Source organism: Pristiophorus japonicus, chromosome 24, assembly GCF_044704955.1.
Source record: "Pristiophorus japonicus isolate sPriJap1 chromosome 24, sPriJap1.hap1, whole genome shotgun sequence".
Lineage (NCBI taxonomy): Eukaryota > Metazoa > Chordata > Chondrichthyes > Pristiophoridae > Pristiophorus > Pristiophorus japonicus.
The window spans coordinates 5,198,940-5,214,033 of NC_092000.1; the positions used below are offsets into that span (position 1 = coordinate 5,198,940).

Below are 15,094 nucleotides of genomic sequence, written 5' to 3' on the forward strand. Positions count from 1 at the left end.
TTTCCCCCCTCTATTTAAAAAGTAATGGTTTTTAATCTAACCTTGTGCGTGGCTCCTGTATGCAGTCTGCATTCCGGTGATTTTTGTTGTGTTAATTCTGCTTGAAGCATCTCCGCTTCCCCGTGTTAGCAACCTGAGGCTTGTTTGCGAAAATGGCCTCTGACAGCCGGCGCGGAGCTTGGATCTGTCCCCGTTGATCAACTGTGTCCAATTCTGGGCACCACACTTTTGGGAGGACACGAAAGCTTTGCAGCGGGTACGGAAGAGTTTTACTAAAATGGTTCCAAGGACGAGAGACTTCAGTAACATGGATAGACTGAAGAAGCCGGGGTTGTCCTCCATAGAACAGAGAAGGTTGAGAGGAGATTTCATCGCGGTGTTCAAAATCATGAGCATATTTAATACAGGGTATTTAGAGAGAAACTGTTCCCATTGGTGGAAGGGTCGGGAACCAGAGGACACGGATTTAAGGCAATTGGCAGAAGAACCAAACACGACATGAGACAAAATGTTTTCCCGCAGCGAGTGGTTAGGATCTGGAATGCGCTGCCTGAGAGGGTGGTGGAGGCAGACTCAATCGTGGCTTTCAAAAGGGGAATGGAATAAATGCCTGAAGGAGAGAAAATTTCAGGGCTGTGGTGAAGGAATGGGGGAGCGGGACTAACTGGTTTGCTCTTCGAATGAGCCGGCGCAGACTTGTAACAAGGGCTGGAGAAACTGTGAGCTGTCGCAAATCGATCCGTTTCCTTTGAGGGGATTGTACAGCTTTTAGCCCCTTATTCCATTCTTTCTGAGGAAGAATGAGTGAGGAGAAAATTGGCAACTGTAAATTTTCTTCATGACTTCCTTGTGTTGACTGGCCCAGTAATTGCAGCGCTGGCCAGCAATCGGATCGGTAACTTTTCATTCACTGCATTGGGAAATCCGTTTCACTCGTTAATGTGGCCGTCCATGTTTTCTGATCTTTGCTCTTGTTGAATGATTTGCTCTGAACCGTACGCTCTGTTTGATCCCAGCCATCGGCGTTTGAAGAGAAGGCCATCGAGAAGGTAGATGACCTGCTGGAAAGTTACATGGGGATCAGGGACACTGAACTGGGTGAGTGATGTCTTTCCTTCATTTCCCCCAGTAAAAATATACGTGCATTTATTTAATGCCTCAGTATATCTTCAACAACAACAATAAATTGTATTTCTCTAGCGCCTTTAACGTAGTGAAACATCCCAAGACGCTTCACAGAAGTATTATGAGATTTTTAAAATTTGACACTGCATAAGTAGAAATTACGGCAGGCAAAGAGATAGGTTTTAAAGTGTGTCGTGAAGGAGGAAAGAGAGGCGGAGAGAGAGGTAGAGAGGCGGAGAGATTTAGGGAGGGAGTTTCAGATCTTGGGGCCCAGGCAGCTGAAGGCACGGCCACCGATGGTGGAGCGATTATAATCAGGGATGCTCAAGAGGGCAAAATTAGAGGAGTGCAAACATCTCTTGGGGGGGGGGTTGTGGGGCTGGAGGAGATTACAAAGATAGGGAGGGGCGGAGTCATGGAGGGATTTGAAAATAAGGATGAGAAGTTTGAAATCGAGGCATTGCTTAACCGGAAACCACTATGTCAGCGAGCACAAGGAGTGATGGGTGAGTGGGACTCAGTGCGAGTTAGGACACGGGGCAGCGAGCACAGGGGGTGATGGGTGAGTGGGACTCGGTGTGAGTTAGGACACGGGGCAGCGAGCACAGGGGGTGATGGGTGAGCGGGACTTGGTGTGAGTTAGGACACAGGCAGCGAGCACAGGGGGTGATGGGTGAGCGGGACTTGGTGCGAGTTAGGACACGGGGCAGCGAGCACAGGGGGTGATGGGTGAGCAGGGCTTGGTGCGAGTTAGGACACGGGGCAGCGTGCACAGGGGGTGATGGGTGAGCGGGGCTTGGTGCGAGTTAGGACACGGGGCAGCGAGCACAGGGGGTGATGGGTGAGCAGGACTTGGTGCGAGTTAGGACACGGGGCAGTGAGCACAGGGGGTGATGGGTGGGCAGGACTTGGTGTGAGTTAGGACACGGGGCAGCGAGCTCGGGGTGATGGGTGAGCAGGACTTGGTGTGAGTTAGGACACGGGCAGCCGAGTTTTGGATCACCTCCAGTTTACAAAAGGTAGAATATGGGAGGCCAGCAGGATTGCATTGGAATAGTGAAGTATAGGGGTAACAAGGGCATGGGTGAGGGCTTCAGCAGCGGATGAGCTGAGGCAGGGGTCTCGGCTCTAAATAGCAAACCGTGATTCTCAGTTAATTACTTTTGGAGTACGATAGTAATGTAGAGAAATTCTTCTGTTTTTTTTTTGCTTTTCCCTTGTTGCCTTCTCATATTATCAACCCGTAACTGCAAACATGCACACTATGCGTCTGGAATCAGTGCTGGTGTAGCTTGGTCTTCTGCAGTCTGACTCTCACATCGCGTTATAGAAATGAATTGTATTGTAAACTTTCTATACCACACTACTGGGCTGTTGTGAAAAAGACTTGCAAGGGCAGGGAAAGCAGGTATAACACATGCAATAAGATTGTGGTTGTAACCCAAAGGGTAATGGGACAAGGTGGGAGAACTGGAGGGACTTCTCCCTCCTTACCGGTCTGACAACGCCTCGATTTTGAAATGCTCATCCTTGTTTTCAAATCCCTCTGTGGCCCTCGTCCCTCCGTATCTCTGTAACCTCCAGCCCCACAACCCCCCAAAATATCCGCGCTTCTCCAGTTCCGGCCTCTTGCGCATCCGCGATTTCCATCGCTCCACCAGCGGCGGCCGTGCCTTCAGCTGCCTGGGCCCCAAGCTCTGGAACTTCCTCCCTAAACCTCTCCGCCTCTCTCTCTCCTCCTTTAAGAGCATAAGAAGCAGGAGTAGGCTATACGGCCCCTCGAGCCTGCTCCGCCATTTAATAAGATCATGGGCTGGCCCGATCACGGACTTGGGTCCACTTCCCCGCCTGCTCCCCATAACCCCTTATTTCCTTATCGGTTAAGAAACTGTCTTATCCCTGACTTAAATTTATTCAGTGACGCTCCTTAAAACCTACCTCTTTGACCAAGCTTTTGGTTAGCTGGCCTAACATGTCCTTACGTGGCTTGATGTCGCATTTCATCTGATAACGCTCCTGTGAAGCACCTTGGGAAATTTTACATTAAAGGCGCTGTATAAATACAACAGTTGTTCTTATAAGGATCAAGATTGTTGCCTTTCACGCTGTTGGACCAGAATACAATTACTGTTGTGCAGAGAAAGGAATTTCTTGATCTGGGTGTGCAGATCTTGTCTGTATTTTTCTTGATGGAGAGCACAAGTGACTAACATGCAGTTTTTTAATTATTGCAGTGCATTCCATTCCATTCCTTGTTATCTACACTCAAGGGGGTTTGTAATCTACATGAATCTGCATTAACATATTTACCAGTACTCTAAAAAATAGTTCCACAAAACTGAAATCTTATTGTAAATAGTTTTTTTAGTGTTCAAAAAAAAAACATTCCTAAATTGGTGCAGTTGTATTTGATTTTTTTTTTTGGACGAGGGTAGTGTGGGCCGTGCTAAATCTTCTGTTCGTCACCAAGGCTTGAAGGAGAGCCTAGCTGCTGTTGTTTTTATATGATCTTGGAGCAGAGAAGGTTGAGAGGAGATTTGCTAGAGATGTTCAAAATCTTCAGGGGTCTGTCTAGAGAGAAACTGTTCCCATTGGTGGAAGGGTCGGGAACCAGAGGACACAGATTTAAGGCGATTGGCAGAAGATCCAAAGGCGACACGAGGGAAAACGTTTCCCCGCAGCGAGTGGTTAGGATCTGGAATGTGCTGCCTGAGAGGGTGGTGGAGGCAGACTCAATCGTGGCTTTCAAAAGGGAGTTGGATAAGTGCCTGAAGGACAAAGAATGTGCAGGGTTACGGGGAAAGGGCGGGGGAGTGGGACTGGCTGAAGTGCTCTTGCAGAGAGCTGGCACGGGCTCGACGGGCCAACTGGCCTCCCCCCGTGCTGTAACCGTTCCGGGATTCTATGATATCTGTGCCAGGATTGGGACAGGTAGGTTTCTCCTTTTTATAAAAGCAAGCTTATCAGAGTCGGCGTCTCCGTGTCTGACTGCAAAAGCTTCTACAGATATGTAAAGAGAAAAAGATTAGTGAAGACAAACGTAGGTCCCTTGCAGTCGGATTCAGGTGAATTTATAAAGGGGAACAAAGAAATGGCGGACCAATTGAACAAATACTTAGGTTCTGTCTTCATGAAGGAAGACACAAATAACCTGCCGAAAGTACTAGGGGACCCCGAGGGTCTAGTGAGAAGGAGGAACTGAAGGATATCCTTATTAGGCGGGAAATTGTGTTGGGGAAATTGATGGGATTGAAGGCCGATAAATCCCCGGGGCCTGATGGTCTGCATCCCAGAGTACTTAAGGAGGTGGCTCTAGAAATAGTGGATGCATTGGTGATCATTTTCCAACAGTCTATTGACTCTGGATCAGTTCCTATGGACTGGAGGGTAGCTAATGTAACCCCACTTTTTAAAAAAAAAAGGAGGGAGAGAGAAAGCGGGTAATTATAGCCTGACATCAGTGGTGGGGAAAATGTTGGAATCAATTATTAAGAATGAAATAGCAGTGCATTTGGAAAGCAGTGACAGGATCGGTCCAAGTCAGCATGGATTTATGAAAGGGAAATCATGCTTGACAAATCTTCTGGAATTTTTTGAAGATGTAACTAGTAGAGTGGACAAGAGAGAACCAGTGGATGTGGTGTATTTGGAATTTTAAAAGACCTTTGACAAGGTCCCACACAAGAGATTGGTGTACAAGATCAAGGCACATGGTATTGGGGGTAATATACTGATAGAGAACTGGTTGACAGACAGGAAGCAGAGAGTTGGGATAAACGGGTCATTTTCAGAATGGCAGGCAGTGACTAGTGGAGTGCCGCAAGGCTCAGTGCTGGGATCCCAGCTATTTACAATATACATCAATAATTTGGATGAAGGAATTGAGTGTAATATCTCCAAGTTTGCAGATGACACTAAACTGGCTGGCGGTGTGAGCTGTGAGGGGGACGCTAAGAGGCTGCAGGGTGACTTGGACAGGTTAGGTGAGTGGGCAAATGCATGGCAGATGCAGTATAATGTGGATAAATGTGAGGTTATCCATTTTGGGGGCAAAAACACAAAGACAGAATATTATCTGCATGGCGGCAGATTAGGAAAAGGGGAGGTGCAACGAGACCTGGGTGTCATGGTACATCAGTCATTGAAAGTTGGCATGCAGGTACAGCAGGCGGTGACGAAGGCAAATGGTATGTTGGCCTTCAGAGCTAGGGGATTTGAGTATAGGAGCAGGGAAGTCTTACTGCAGTTGTACAGGGCCTTGGTGAGGCCTCACCTGGAATATTGTGTTCAGTTTTGGTCTCCTAATCTGAGGAAGGACGTTCTTGCTATTGAGGGAGTGCAACGAAGGTTCACCGGACTGATTCCCGGGATGGCTGGACTGACATATGAGGAGAGACTGGATCAACTGGGCCTTTATACATTGGAGTTTAGAAGGATGAGAGGGAATCTCATAGAAACATACAAGATTCTGAAGGAACGGGAAAGGTTAGATGCGGGTAGATTGTTCCCGATGTTGGGCAGTTCCAGAACTAGGGGACATAGTCTTAGGATAAGGGGTAGGCCATTTAGGACTGAGATGAGGAGAAACTTCTTCACTGAGTTGTTAACCTGTGGAATTCTCTACTGCAGAGAGTCGTTGATGCCAGTTCATTGGATATATTCAAGAGGGAGTTAGATGTGGCCCTTACGGCTAAGGGGATCAAGGGGTATGGAGAGAAAGCAGGAAAGGGGTACTGAGGTGAATGATCAGCCATGATCTTATTGAATGGTGGTGCAGGCTCAAAGGGCCAAATGGCCTACTCCTGCACCTATTTTCTATGTTGGAGAAATGTTGCATTTACAAAGTGCCTTATCGTCCCAAAACAGCCTGCACAGTGAACGGCTTTGAGGTGCAGTGGCGGTTAGGCAGCAGCCAATCTGTGCACCTAAGGATGTACTTGCCCTGGAGCGAGTGCAACGAAGGTTCATCAGACTGATTCCTGGGATGGGGGATTGTCCACCCCTCTTTCCTCTTTTCCCCTCCCCCCTAAGAAAAAACCAGCGGTTGGATGAACGACCAGCAAATCCCCCGGTTGATATGGGGAGGAATGTTGGCCGAGACACGGGACGAACTCCCAGCTCATCGTCCGATCGCACTGCGGATTCTTTCACGCTCAGTTGGACCACAAGGACACGGGAAGTTTTAACACCTCGTTCCAGGGATGCCATCTCAATGGAGCATTGCCCTGGCTTAACCCCTCCAGTCCTGCAGTGCTGCTTTTGAACATTCAGCCTCCTAACTCGGGCAGGAGTGTTCCCAACTGAGCTGTGCTGACAACAGGAAGAGACAATTGGCTGGGGCTCTTATTCCTGGCTCTTATTCTTTTTCAACGTTCATAAGAACATAAGAATTAGGAGCAGGAGTCGGCCATTCGGCTCCTCGAGCCTGCTCCGCCATTCAGTGAGATCACGGCTGATCTTCGACCTCAACTCCACTTTCCTGCACTATCCCCATAATCCCTCGATTCCCCTAATATCCAAAAACCTATTGATCTCTAATGAATATACTCAAAAGACTGAGCCTCCACAGCCCTCTAGGGCAGAGAATTCCAAAGATTCACCACCCTCTGAGTGAAGAAATTTCTCCTCATCTCAGTCCTAAATGGCCGAGCCCTTATCCTGAGACTCCGAGATGCAGGGAGGATGTTTCCCAGCCCTGCATCTACCCTGTCAAGCCCTGTAAGAATGTAATACGTTTCAATGAGATCACCTCTCATTCTTCTAAACTCTAGAGAATATAGGCCTAGTCTACTCAATCTCTCCTCATAGGACAATCCCCCCATCCCCAGGAATCAGTCTGGTGAACCTTCGTTGCATTCCCTCTATGGCAAGTATATCCTTCCTTGGGTCAGGAGACCCAAACTGTACACAATACTCCAGGTGTGGTCTCACCAGGGCCCGATATAATCGCAGTAAGACGTCTTTACTCTTGTACTCAAATCATCTTGTAATAAAGGCCATTCGGTTCCTTAATTGTGCAGAGTGTTGGTATCCCTAAATGTTATCCCCCCCAGAGTAAATACGGCCAATTTGAGATTAGCACAAGTGAAAATTTGATTATTTTCCTTCTGGGTTCTTTGAACACTGGCTGGCTCCCCAAGCCGGTGGTTGTGAGCCTGGTGGATGAACCGGTAATGTGTCGTGTGATTGTTAAACCTTTTGCTAATAAACCAACTCGTTCTTAATAGCAATGTGTTGCTGTGAATTCTTAAGCAAAGAGCCCATGACGCAAATACATTACAATGTTAACTAAAATGTTGCTTTTTCAGGGGTGGGAAAAATGAGCTTGGGTTGAGGGGGTGATTAACTTGCGAGTGTGGGAATGAAGTTGACCCGATAGTATCAAAAAATATCTGATAGCAAATGTCTGCTAAAATTCTGCATTTTATGAGTGATAACAAAAAAATGTCTCTCCCAGTTTCCCAACCTTAATTCTTCCAATCATTTAGCTTGCAGTCACTTCTGCTAAAACTTCCGTAACTTCGACTCAGTATTTCAAAAAGGCAAACGCTGTTATTTTTGCTGTTCGGAGCATTTTGGAGTTGAGCTGGCTTTCCTATAATCCCTCCGCGTGAATCAAGAAATAAACTTGTGATCCCCAAAATGGAGGGGATTGTTGATTAGTTACAAAAAACTGCCGGAAGAGCCCTGGGGACATTGTTTACAGGAAAGCGCACAACACAGGATATGATCTTATCATTACTGGTATGCAGATAACTCTCTCCCTTCTCATTCACTTCCGGCTAACACATCATCTGTGAGGTTGACTGGCATTTAAGACCAGAATTTTAGTTCTTTTGTTGACTTGGAAGCTTAGCATGTTAGTGCAGTTGGGTCATGGCAATGATTTGTAAAATGTGTTACGTTCTCATTCCCTCCCCCCTCGCTATGGACACTCGCTGACCTACAGCTCCCAGTCCAGCAAAGCCTCAGTTTTAAAATTCTCATCCTTGTGAAATCCCTCCGTGACCATCGCCCTCCCCCTCCCACCCCCCCCAATCTCTGTAAGCTGCTCCAGCCCTTCAAGCCCCCGAGATCTCTGCGCTCCTCCGATTCTGGCCTCTTGAGCATCCCCTGATTTCCATCGCTTCACCATCGGTGGCCGTGCCTTCAGCTGCCTGGGCCCCAAGCTCTGGCATGCCCTCCATAAACCTCTCCGCCTCTCCTCCTTTAAGACGCACCTTAAAACATATCTCTCAACTGTTCTAATATCTCGTGATGTGGCCCGGAGTCAGATTTTGACCATGGATTGGGGGTGGAGAAAACCCCGCCCCCCCCCCCCCAAAAAAAAACAACGGGGGGAAATTTCTGCTCCCCCCCCCCCCCCAATCTTTTGAAGAAAGGTTGAGCAGGTTGGGCCTGTACTTATTGGAGTTTAGAAGAATGAGAGGTGATCTTATTCTGAGGGGGCTTGACAGGGTAGATGCAGAGAGGATGTTTCCCCTCGTGGGGGGAACCTAGAACCAGGGGGCACAGTTTCAGAATAAGGGGCCGCCCATTTAAGACTGAGGTGAGGAGGAATTTCTTCTCTTGAGGGTCGTGAATCTTTGGAATTCTCTGTCCCAGAGAGCTGTGGAGGCTGGGTCATTTAAGGTGGAAAAAGACAGATTTTTGAATAAGGGAGTCGAGGGTTATGGGGAGCGGGCGGGAAGTGGAGTTGAGTCCAAGATCAGATCAGCCATGATCATATTGAATGGCGGAGCAGGCTCGAGGGGCCAAATGGCCGACTCCTGCTAATTCTTATGTTCCCTGTGAGGTGCCTTGGGCTGTTTTACTATGTTAAAGGTGCTATATAAATGCAAATTATTGTTGGTGGGAGAGATTCGGATGAGGTGCTGCTCTCCCCCCATTTTGGGGAAGGAGCCTGTAGTCGGTGCCTTTACAGTCGTGGGGGGGTGCGGGGGAGGATATGGAGCGGGTCGCTCGATAGCGGCAAAGTGGTGCGGCTCACTCGATGTCTGTGCCTCCTGCTGACGATATGCTCTCTGTGCTTCTCTCTCACGCAGCTGCCACCATGGTGGACCTGGGCAAAAACCGGAGGAACCCCGACGAGTTTGCGCAGGCCATTGACGAGGATCTCGGTGACTTTGCTTTCCCCGACGAGTTTGTCTTCGATGTCTGGGGTGCTATTGGAGACGCGAAGGCCGGACGATAATCGCCCACGGTGCCATCACTAAGACTGTACAAGTTCAAGGGTCACTTAAAATATATGTATATATATATATATAGAGAGAGAGAGTGACATATGCTAATAATTTTAGGACTCTGGGTGCTGGGTTACTTTTTACGGGAACATTTCCGGGTGATTTTGTACCGACGGAGCGACCATTAATTCCGTGTTTGTAGACCGCTGCTGTTATTTTGTAGGCAAATACCCGAGTACCTTTTAGGTGCCATATTGCGGTGTGCCGATGGTCTCTGCAACATGGTTGCCACAATTTTTGAGAGTTTTCCTGTGGTGAAATTATACAAAAGTTATTTTTAATATATTTTTGCAGACGTGTTTATGGGAATTTTTAAGTTGGCGAGGAAAGCGTTCCTTTCGAAGATGTGAGTTCGGTCTATGTTTTCTAGGCTGCGGTTTTTAAAAAGAATTGGGTGTGTTGCACATCCCAGTATGGCGATACAGGTACACGAGGAGCTCGCCACACCACTAGAACACTTTAAAATATAGGGTCTTAACTGGTGATTTATAATAGTATTTGTACTGATTTTCTCGTTTCAGATACCAAACATCACTATCTTTTCAGGCTGAGAGATGGAAAGTAGTGCTCTTAGGAAAGAAAATACCTCTTAAAGAAGGAGACTTGCATTTATTTATATAATCGCTCACTGTGTCCCCCTGCATCTCAAAGTGCAAGTTATCACTGTAGATCGAAATTCACCAGCGCTATTTGTACAAGGCGGGCGTAAAATAAAATGGTTTAAGCAGATTAATAAATGCCACGCATCGAGTTGTTGCAGGGGGAGTTCTCCAGTGTCCTGGGGCCGATACTTATCCCTCAGTCAAATCCCTGAAACAGGTGAATCTGGGTCAATATCTCATTGCTGTTTATGGGAGCTTGCTGTGCGCAAATTGGCTGCCGTGTTTCCCCACAGTGGCTACACCTTGACAAAGTACTCTTGGCTGTAAAGCGCTTCGGGACGTCCGGTGGCTGTGAAAGGCGCTATAGAAATGCAAGTTTTTTTTTTAAACTACTGGTGATCGCCCTAAGCAAGTTCCAGTCCTTCGAGGCTCACTCATTTATTTACCATTAAAGAGGCTGTTGCTGGGATTTTGGTGAAGTGTAATGCTGGGTGTGTGACATGTTCATACTGTGTCCGCCCGAACGGAATAAAAGCACCCAGCAATACAATTCCGACCATCGAGCACGACCCAAAGCGCTTTGCAGCTAATTTAGTACGTTTTGTTTTGCGCTGTCGTAATGTGGGGAAATGTAGTAGCCAATTTGCGCACAGCAAGCTCCCACAAACAGCAATGTGATAATGACCAGATAATCTGTTTTTGTGGTGTTGATTGAGGGATAAATATAGGCCCCGGGACACTCCCCTACTCTTCGAAATAGTGGCCATGGAATCTTTTGTGACCACGGAGAGAGCCTCAGTTTAACGTTTCATCCGAAAGACTGCCTCTCCGACAGTGCGGCACTCCCTCAGTACTGCCTCTCCGACAGTGCGGCACTCCCTCAGTACTGCCTCTCCGACAGTGCGGCACTCCCTCAGTACTGCCTCTCCGACAGTGCGGCACTCCCTCAGTACTGCCTCTCCGACAGTGCGGCACTCCCTCCGTACTGCCTCTCCGACAGTGCGGCACTCCCTCCGTACTGCCTCTCCGACAGTGCGGCACTCCCTCCGTACTGCCTCTCCGACAGTGCGGCACTCCCTCCGTACTGCCTCTCCGACAGTGCGGCACTCCCTCCGTACTGCCTCTCCGACAGTGCGGCACTCCCTCCGTACTGCCTCTCCGACAGTGCGGCACTCCCTCCGTACTGCCTCTCCGACAGTGCGGCACTCCCTCCGTACTGCCTCTCCGACAGTGCGGCACTCCCTCAGTACTGCCCCTCCGACAGTGCGGCACTCCCTCAGTACTGCCCCTCCGACAGTGCGGCACTCCCTCAGTACTGCCCCTCCGACAGTGCGGCACTCCCTCAGTACTGCACTGGGAGCGTTAGCCTAGATTTTGTGCTTGCGTCTCTGGAGTGGGGTGTAAAATGTCAATGTTGTTGGAAGTATTACATTTAAAAAGAAAAAAATCCCCTACAGTTACTAGATACCAAATGTATGCTACAGCCTCTGTTTTATAACACTATATTATACACTACACGCCGCTCCTTTTGCGATTATCGGGAACAAGTATATTTGTTGTGAAGAGTGGGGTTGGAGCAAAGCAATAAACCCAACAGCTGCCGTTTGCTCCTGTGAGGCTACATTTTGTAATGTAGATCTGCTCAGTGTCTGCTCCAGGCACTTTCCCTGTCTGATAGGAATGATGCCTTATCACGTGATTTAATCCAGTCAAAAAGGAACTGGTAGTTCAGCTCTTTCCCCCCCCCCCCCCCACCTCACGGCTTGTTTGCTCAAAACTCGTTCTATTATCTGGTCACGAACAATGCTTTAAAAATCTAAACCGTTTTCCTCCTGTGTATCAAACAAAAATTATAATGTGAAAATTCAGTAGTGACACAGATGGAACATTTGACCCTATTTTATCAGTCAGCGTATCTGGATCGAAGCTTTGCCAGAAATAAATAGAATCAGAGAATGTTACAGTGCAGGAGGAGACCATTCGGCCCATCGTGCCTGTGCCGGCTCTGACAGAGCGATCCAATTAGTCCCACTCCCCCCGCTCTTTCCCCACAGCCCTACAAATGTTTCCCCTGCCAGTATTTACCTAATTCCCGGTTTGAAAGTTACTATTGAATCTGCTCCCACCGCCCTTTCAGGCAGCACGTTCCCGATCACAACAACTCGCTGCGTAAAAACATTCTCCTCATCTTCCCCTCTGGCTCTTTTGCCAATTGCCTTAAATCTGTGTCCCTCTGGTTATCGAGCCTCCCGTCACTGGAAACCGTTTCCCCATAGCTACTCTGTCCAAAGCCCTTCGTGGTTTTGAACGTCTCGATTAAATGCGCCACCATCTTTGTGCATGGGCTAGAAGGGGGGAAGGATGCAACGCAGAATGAAAAAAGTTCACGTGGAAACAAATGCATGGAATTCCTTTTGCCTGAAGGTGTCTGGAAAGCAGAGCCAAGGAGGTTGTGCAGCGTAGAGTACAATCAGCTAGCCTTAGCAGGTACACGGAGTCAGTGTCAGTACGAAGAAATGCTCACACTCGGCCTAATTCGCCTATTTCTGCGTCTCGCTCCCTCGGCACATTGTAGACCTTTGTTTTCTATTGCTGGATTGGCTGATGTTTGGTATCTGAGTTGTCCGCTGTGTTTCGGGGGAACTAAGTCTTTGATGTTCGATGGGCACAAACCAATTGCCTTCAAACTATAGACTCTTGCCAGCACTGACTGATCTGAGCCGTTCTCTGGGTCAAGGTTAACATGTGACTACATCCAGTGTACAGCACACAAACAGGCCACTTGGACAAACAGGTCTATGCCGGCGTTTATGCTCCACACAGCTGCCTCCCATCTCTGATTGGAACTTTTGCTTTCCTGGGTTGAATTTAACACTAACTTACTGGGGTGTGTGAGTTTAACTGGGAGTATCGCTAATGTGTAACAGCGGGTGAATTAAACGCTCACTCACTTAGTGTTCTAATTTGTAACACTTTTGACCTTGTCGTAAACTGATTTGCTGTCTCTTAAAATAGTTATTTTTTTAAATGAAAACTGGTAATAGACAACCGGTATGTAGGTGCAATCTGTTACATGGTTAAATAGCGTGTATGAAGTAAAAAAGAGTCAATTTACAATGTTACAGCTTTTCATGTTTTTGCAAATAATGAAAAGATGCAGGAATGTCCATGCTTTGTGCCAGTACTGGGGTGTGAGCTATGCTGCTTATTGTGTGGCCTTGAGGGACATGCTGACTGGTTGAATTGATGTTACTTGTATTTGATATTTGTGTGTTTCTCCAATTGCTAATGTTAACAGATCTTGGGTGTTCATCCACTGATTTATCCTCTGAAAAGACAACAGCCCTTTCCCAAACCTCCATCGAATCACACAACAGTACAGCACAGAAGGCCATCATTCAGCCCGTCGTGCCTGTGCCGGCTCTGTGACAGAGCGATCCGATTAGTCTCATTCCCTGTCCCTCCCCTTTCCCCACAGCCCTGCATATTTTTCCGTTTCAACTATTTATCCAACTCCCCTTAGAAAGTTACTATTGAATTCCCACCGCCCTTTCAGGCAGCGCGTTCCCGATCACAACAACTCGCTGCGTAAAAACATTCTCATCTCCCCTCTGGCTCTTTTGCAAATTAACTTAAATCTGTGTCCCCTGGTTCCAGACCCTTCCACCAATGGGAACAGTTTCTCCCGAGCTACTCTGTCCAGACCCCTCATGATTTTGGACACCTCGATCAAATCTCCTCTCAACCACCTTCTGCTCCAAGGAGAACAACCCCAGCTTCTCCAGTCTCTCCATGTTACTGAAGTCCCTCATCCCTGGTACAATTCCGGACCCGCAAAATCCAAACCGATTGAGAGAGATGACCATAAATAGAGCCGGAGTGCCTGGCTTGGGAAAGCATTCTGGACACGCCGAAGTAATGCCAACATCGTATAATCTCTAAACTTAAATATCGCTTTTCCTCTTTGCCGATATCATGTTTGTCTTCTGATGTTAAACACAAGAATAGTTAAATCTGTCTAATTAATTTCTTCCTTTCTCTTTTGGGGTAAAATTTCACTGAGCACTTGGCCCTCTTCTGTTACGACCCCCCCCTGTCCCACACGCAAATGCCCCACCTCTGGTGAAGCAACACTCCTTCGGCACTGCGTATGTTATGTGCCGAAGCCCAGGAGAGGGGGCTTGATTGAACGCATGATCCGCTGACTGATCCAAACTTACTAGTAGACACAGAAGGAGGCCAATCAGTCCCTCGAGGCTGTTCCACCGCTCAATTAGATCATGGCTGATCTATCTAATGCTCACAGAGTAAGCTCAAACAGCACTAATACACTGTGACTAGTGCATATATTCGCAAAACGTAAAAAGATACTGTATGACAGTAAGTGCAATTTTCTCTTTTAGGTGATGACTGACCTGCAAAATTTTTGCAGACAGCTACAAACGGCTGCTAGAGGCACTTAGTGGGAGTAGAGGACTACCTCAGCACTTTATTGCTCTTTGCCTTCAGTTGCCTTATCAGATACAGGGCGGTCATGAGCCCTGACCAGCCTGTCTCGTTCGCTCTAGTTCTCAAGGCACTTGATGTAAAACACTTGGGATTCCACAAGCCACCACATTGCTCAGTTACCTTTTGTCTTAGTTGGGTGTACAGTTAGGGGTGTGGGTCCTTAAAATGTTTGCACTAATGGTAGTTAGCACTATAATAGGGGAAAGAATTAGGAGAGTGGGGGGGGGGGGATGCCTATTGTTAGGGACCAGTAGACCTGGTAGGCAGGATGCCTGATGTTTGTGTTCTGATTAAACTGTCTGAGTTTTGTGCACTATTAAATGAACTATTTCCTATTGCAATTGTGTTTGCTTTTTTAATAAATATATTTTCTTTCCAGAAGCAATTTTTCGCTCGTACGTTACGGGAGGCAGTGCTCCCCCTTTCAGTATTCTTTGTTAGAGTGGGCTTTTTACTCTTTCCTCTCCCTCTCTTTGTCTTCCCCCCCTGCTCTCGATATAGTCGAGATTATTTTCAGGGCTCTAGGAGTTTGCTGCGTGCTGGTATGATGCTTTAATCTCCGAACGAACCACATTGTTTGGTACAAAATGCAATGATTTACATAAGAATATAAGA

At 47.5% G+C, this 15,094-nt stretch overlaps 1 protein-coding gene across 3 annotated transcripts in view; it reads left to right on the forward strand.

The window, feature by feature from the left end:
• Positions 1-14,696, forward strand: part of LOC139237899 (PDZ domain-containing protein GIPC1-like) — a 32,831-nt gene extending 18,135 nt beyond the window's left edge. For all 3 annotated transcript variants that reach the window (XM_070867181.1, XM_070867182.1, XM_070867183.1), the window contains exons 5-6: positions 1,017-1,098; positions 9,171-14,696. In XM_070867181.1, the coding sequence (XP_070723282.1) occupies positions 1,017-1,098; positions 9,171-9,319 (231 nt within the window). In that variant the 3' untranslated portion in view covers positions 9,320-14,696. The remainder of the gene's footprint in view (positions 1-1,016; positions 1,099-9,170) is intronic.
• Positions 14,697-15,094: the final 398 nt, after the last annotated feature.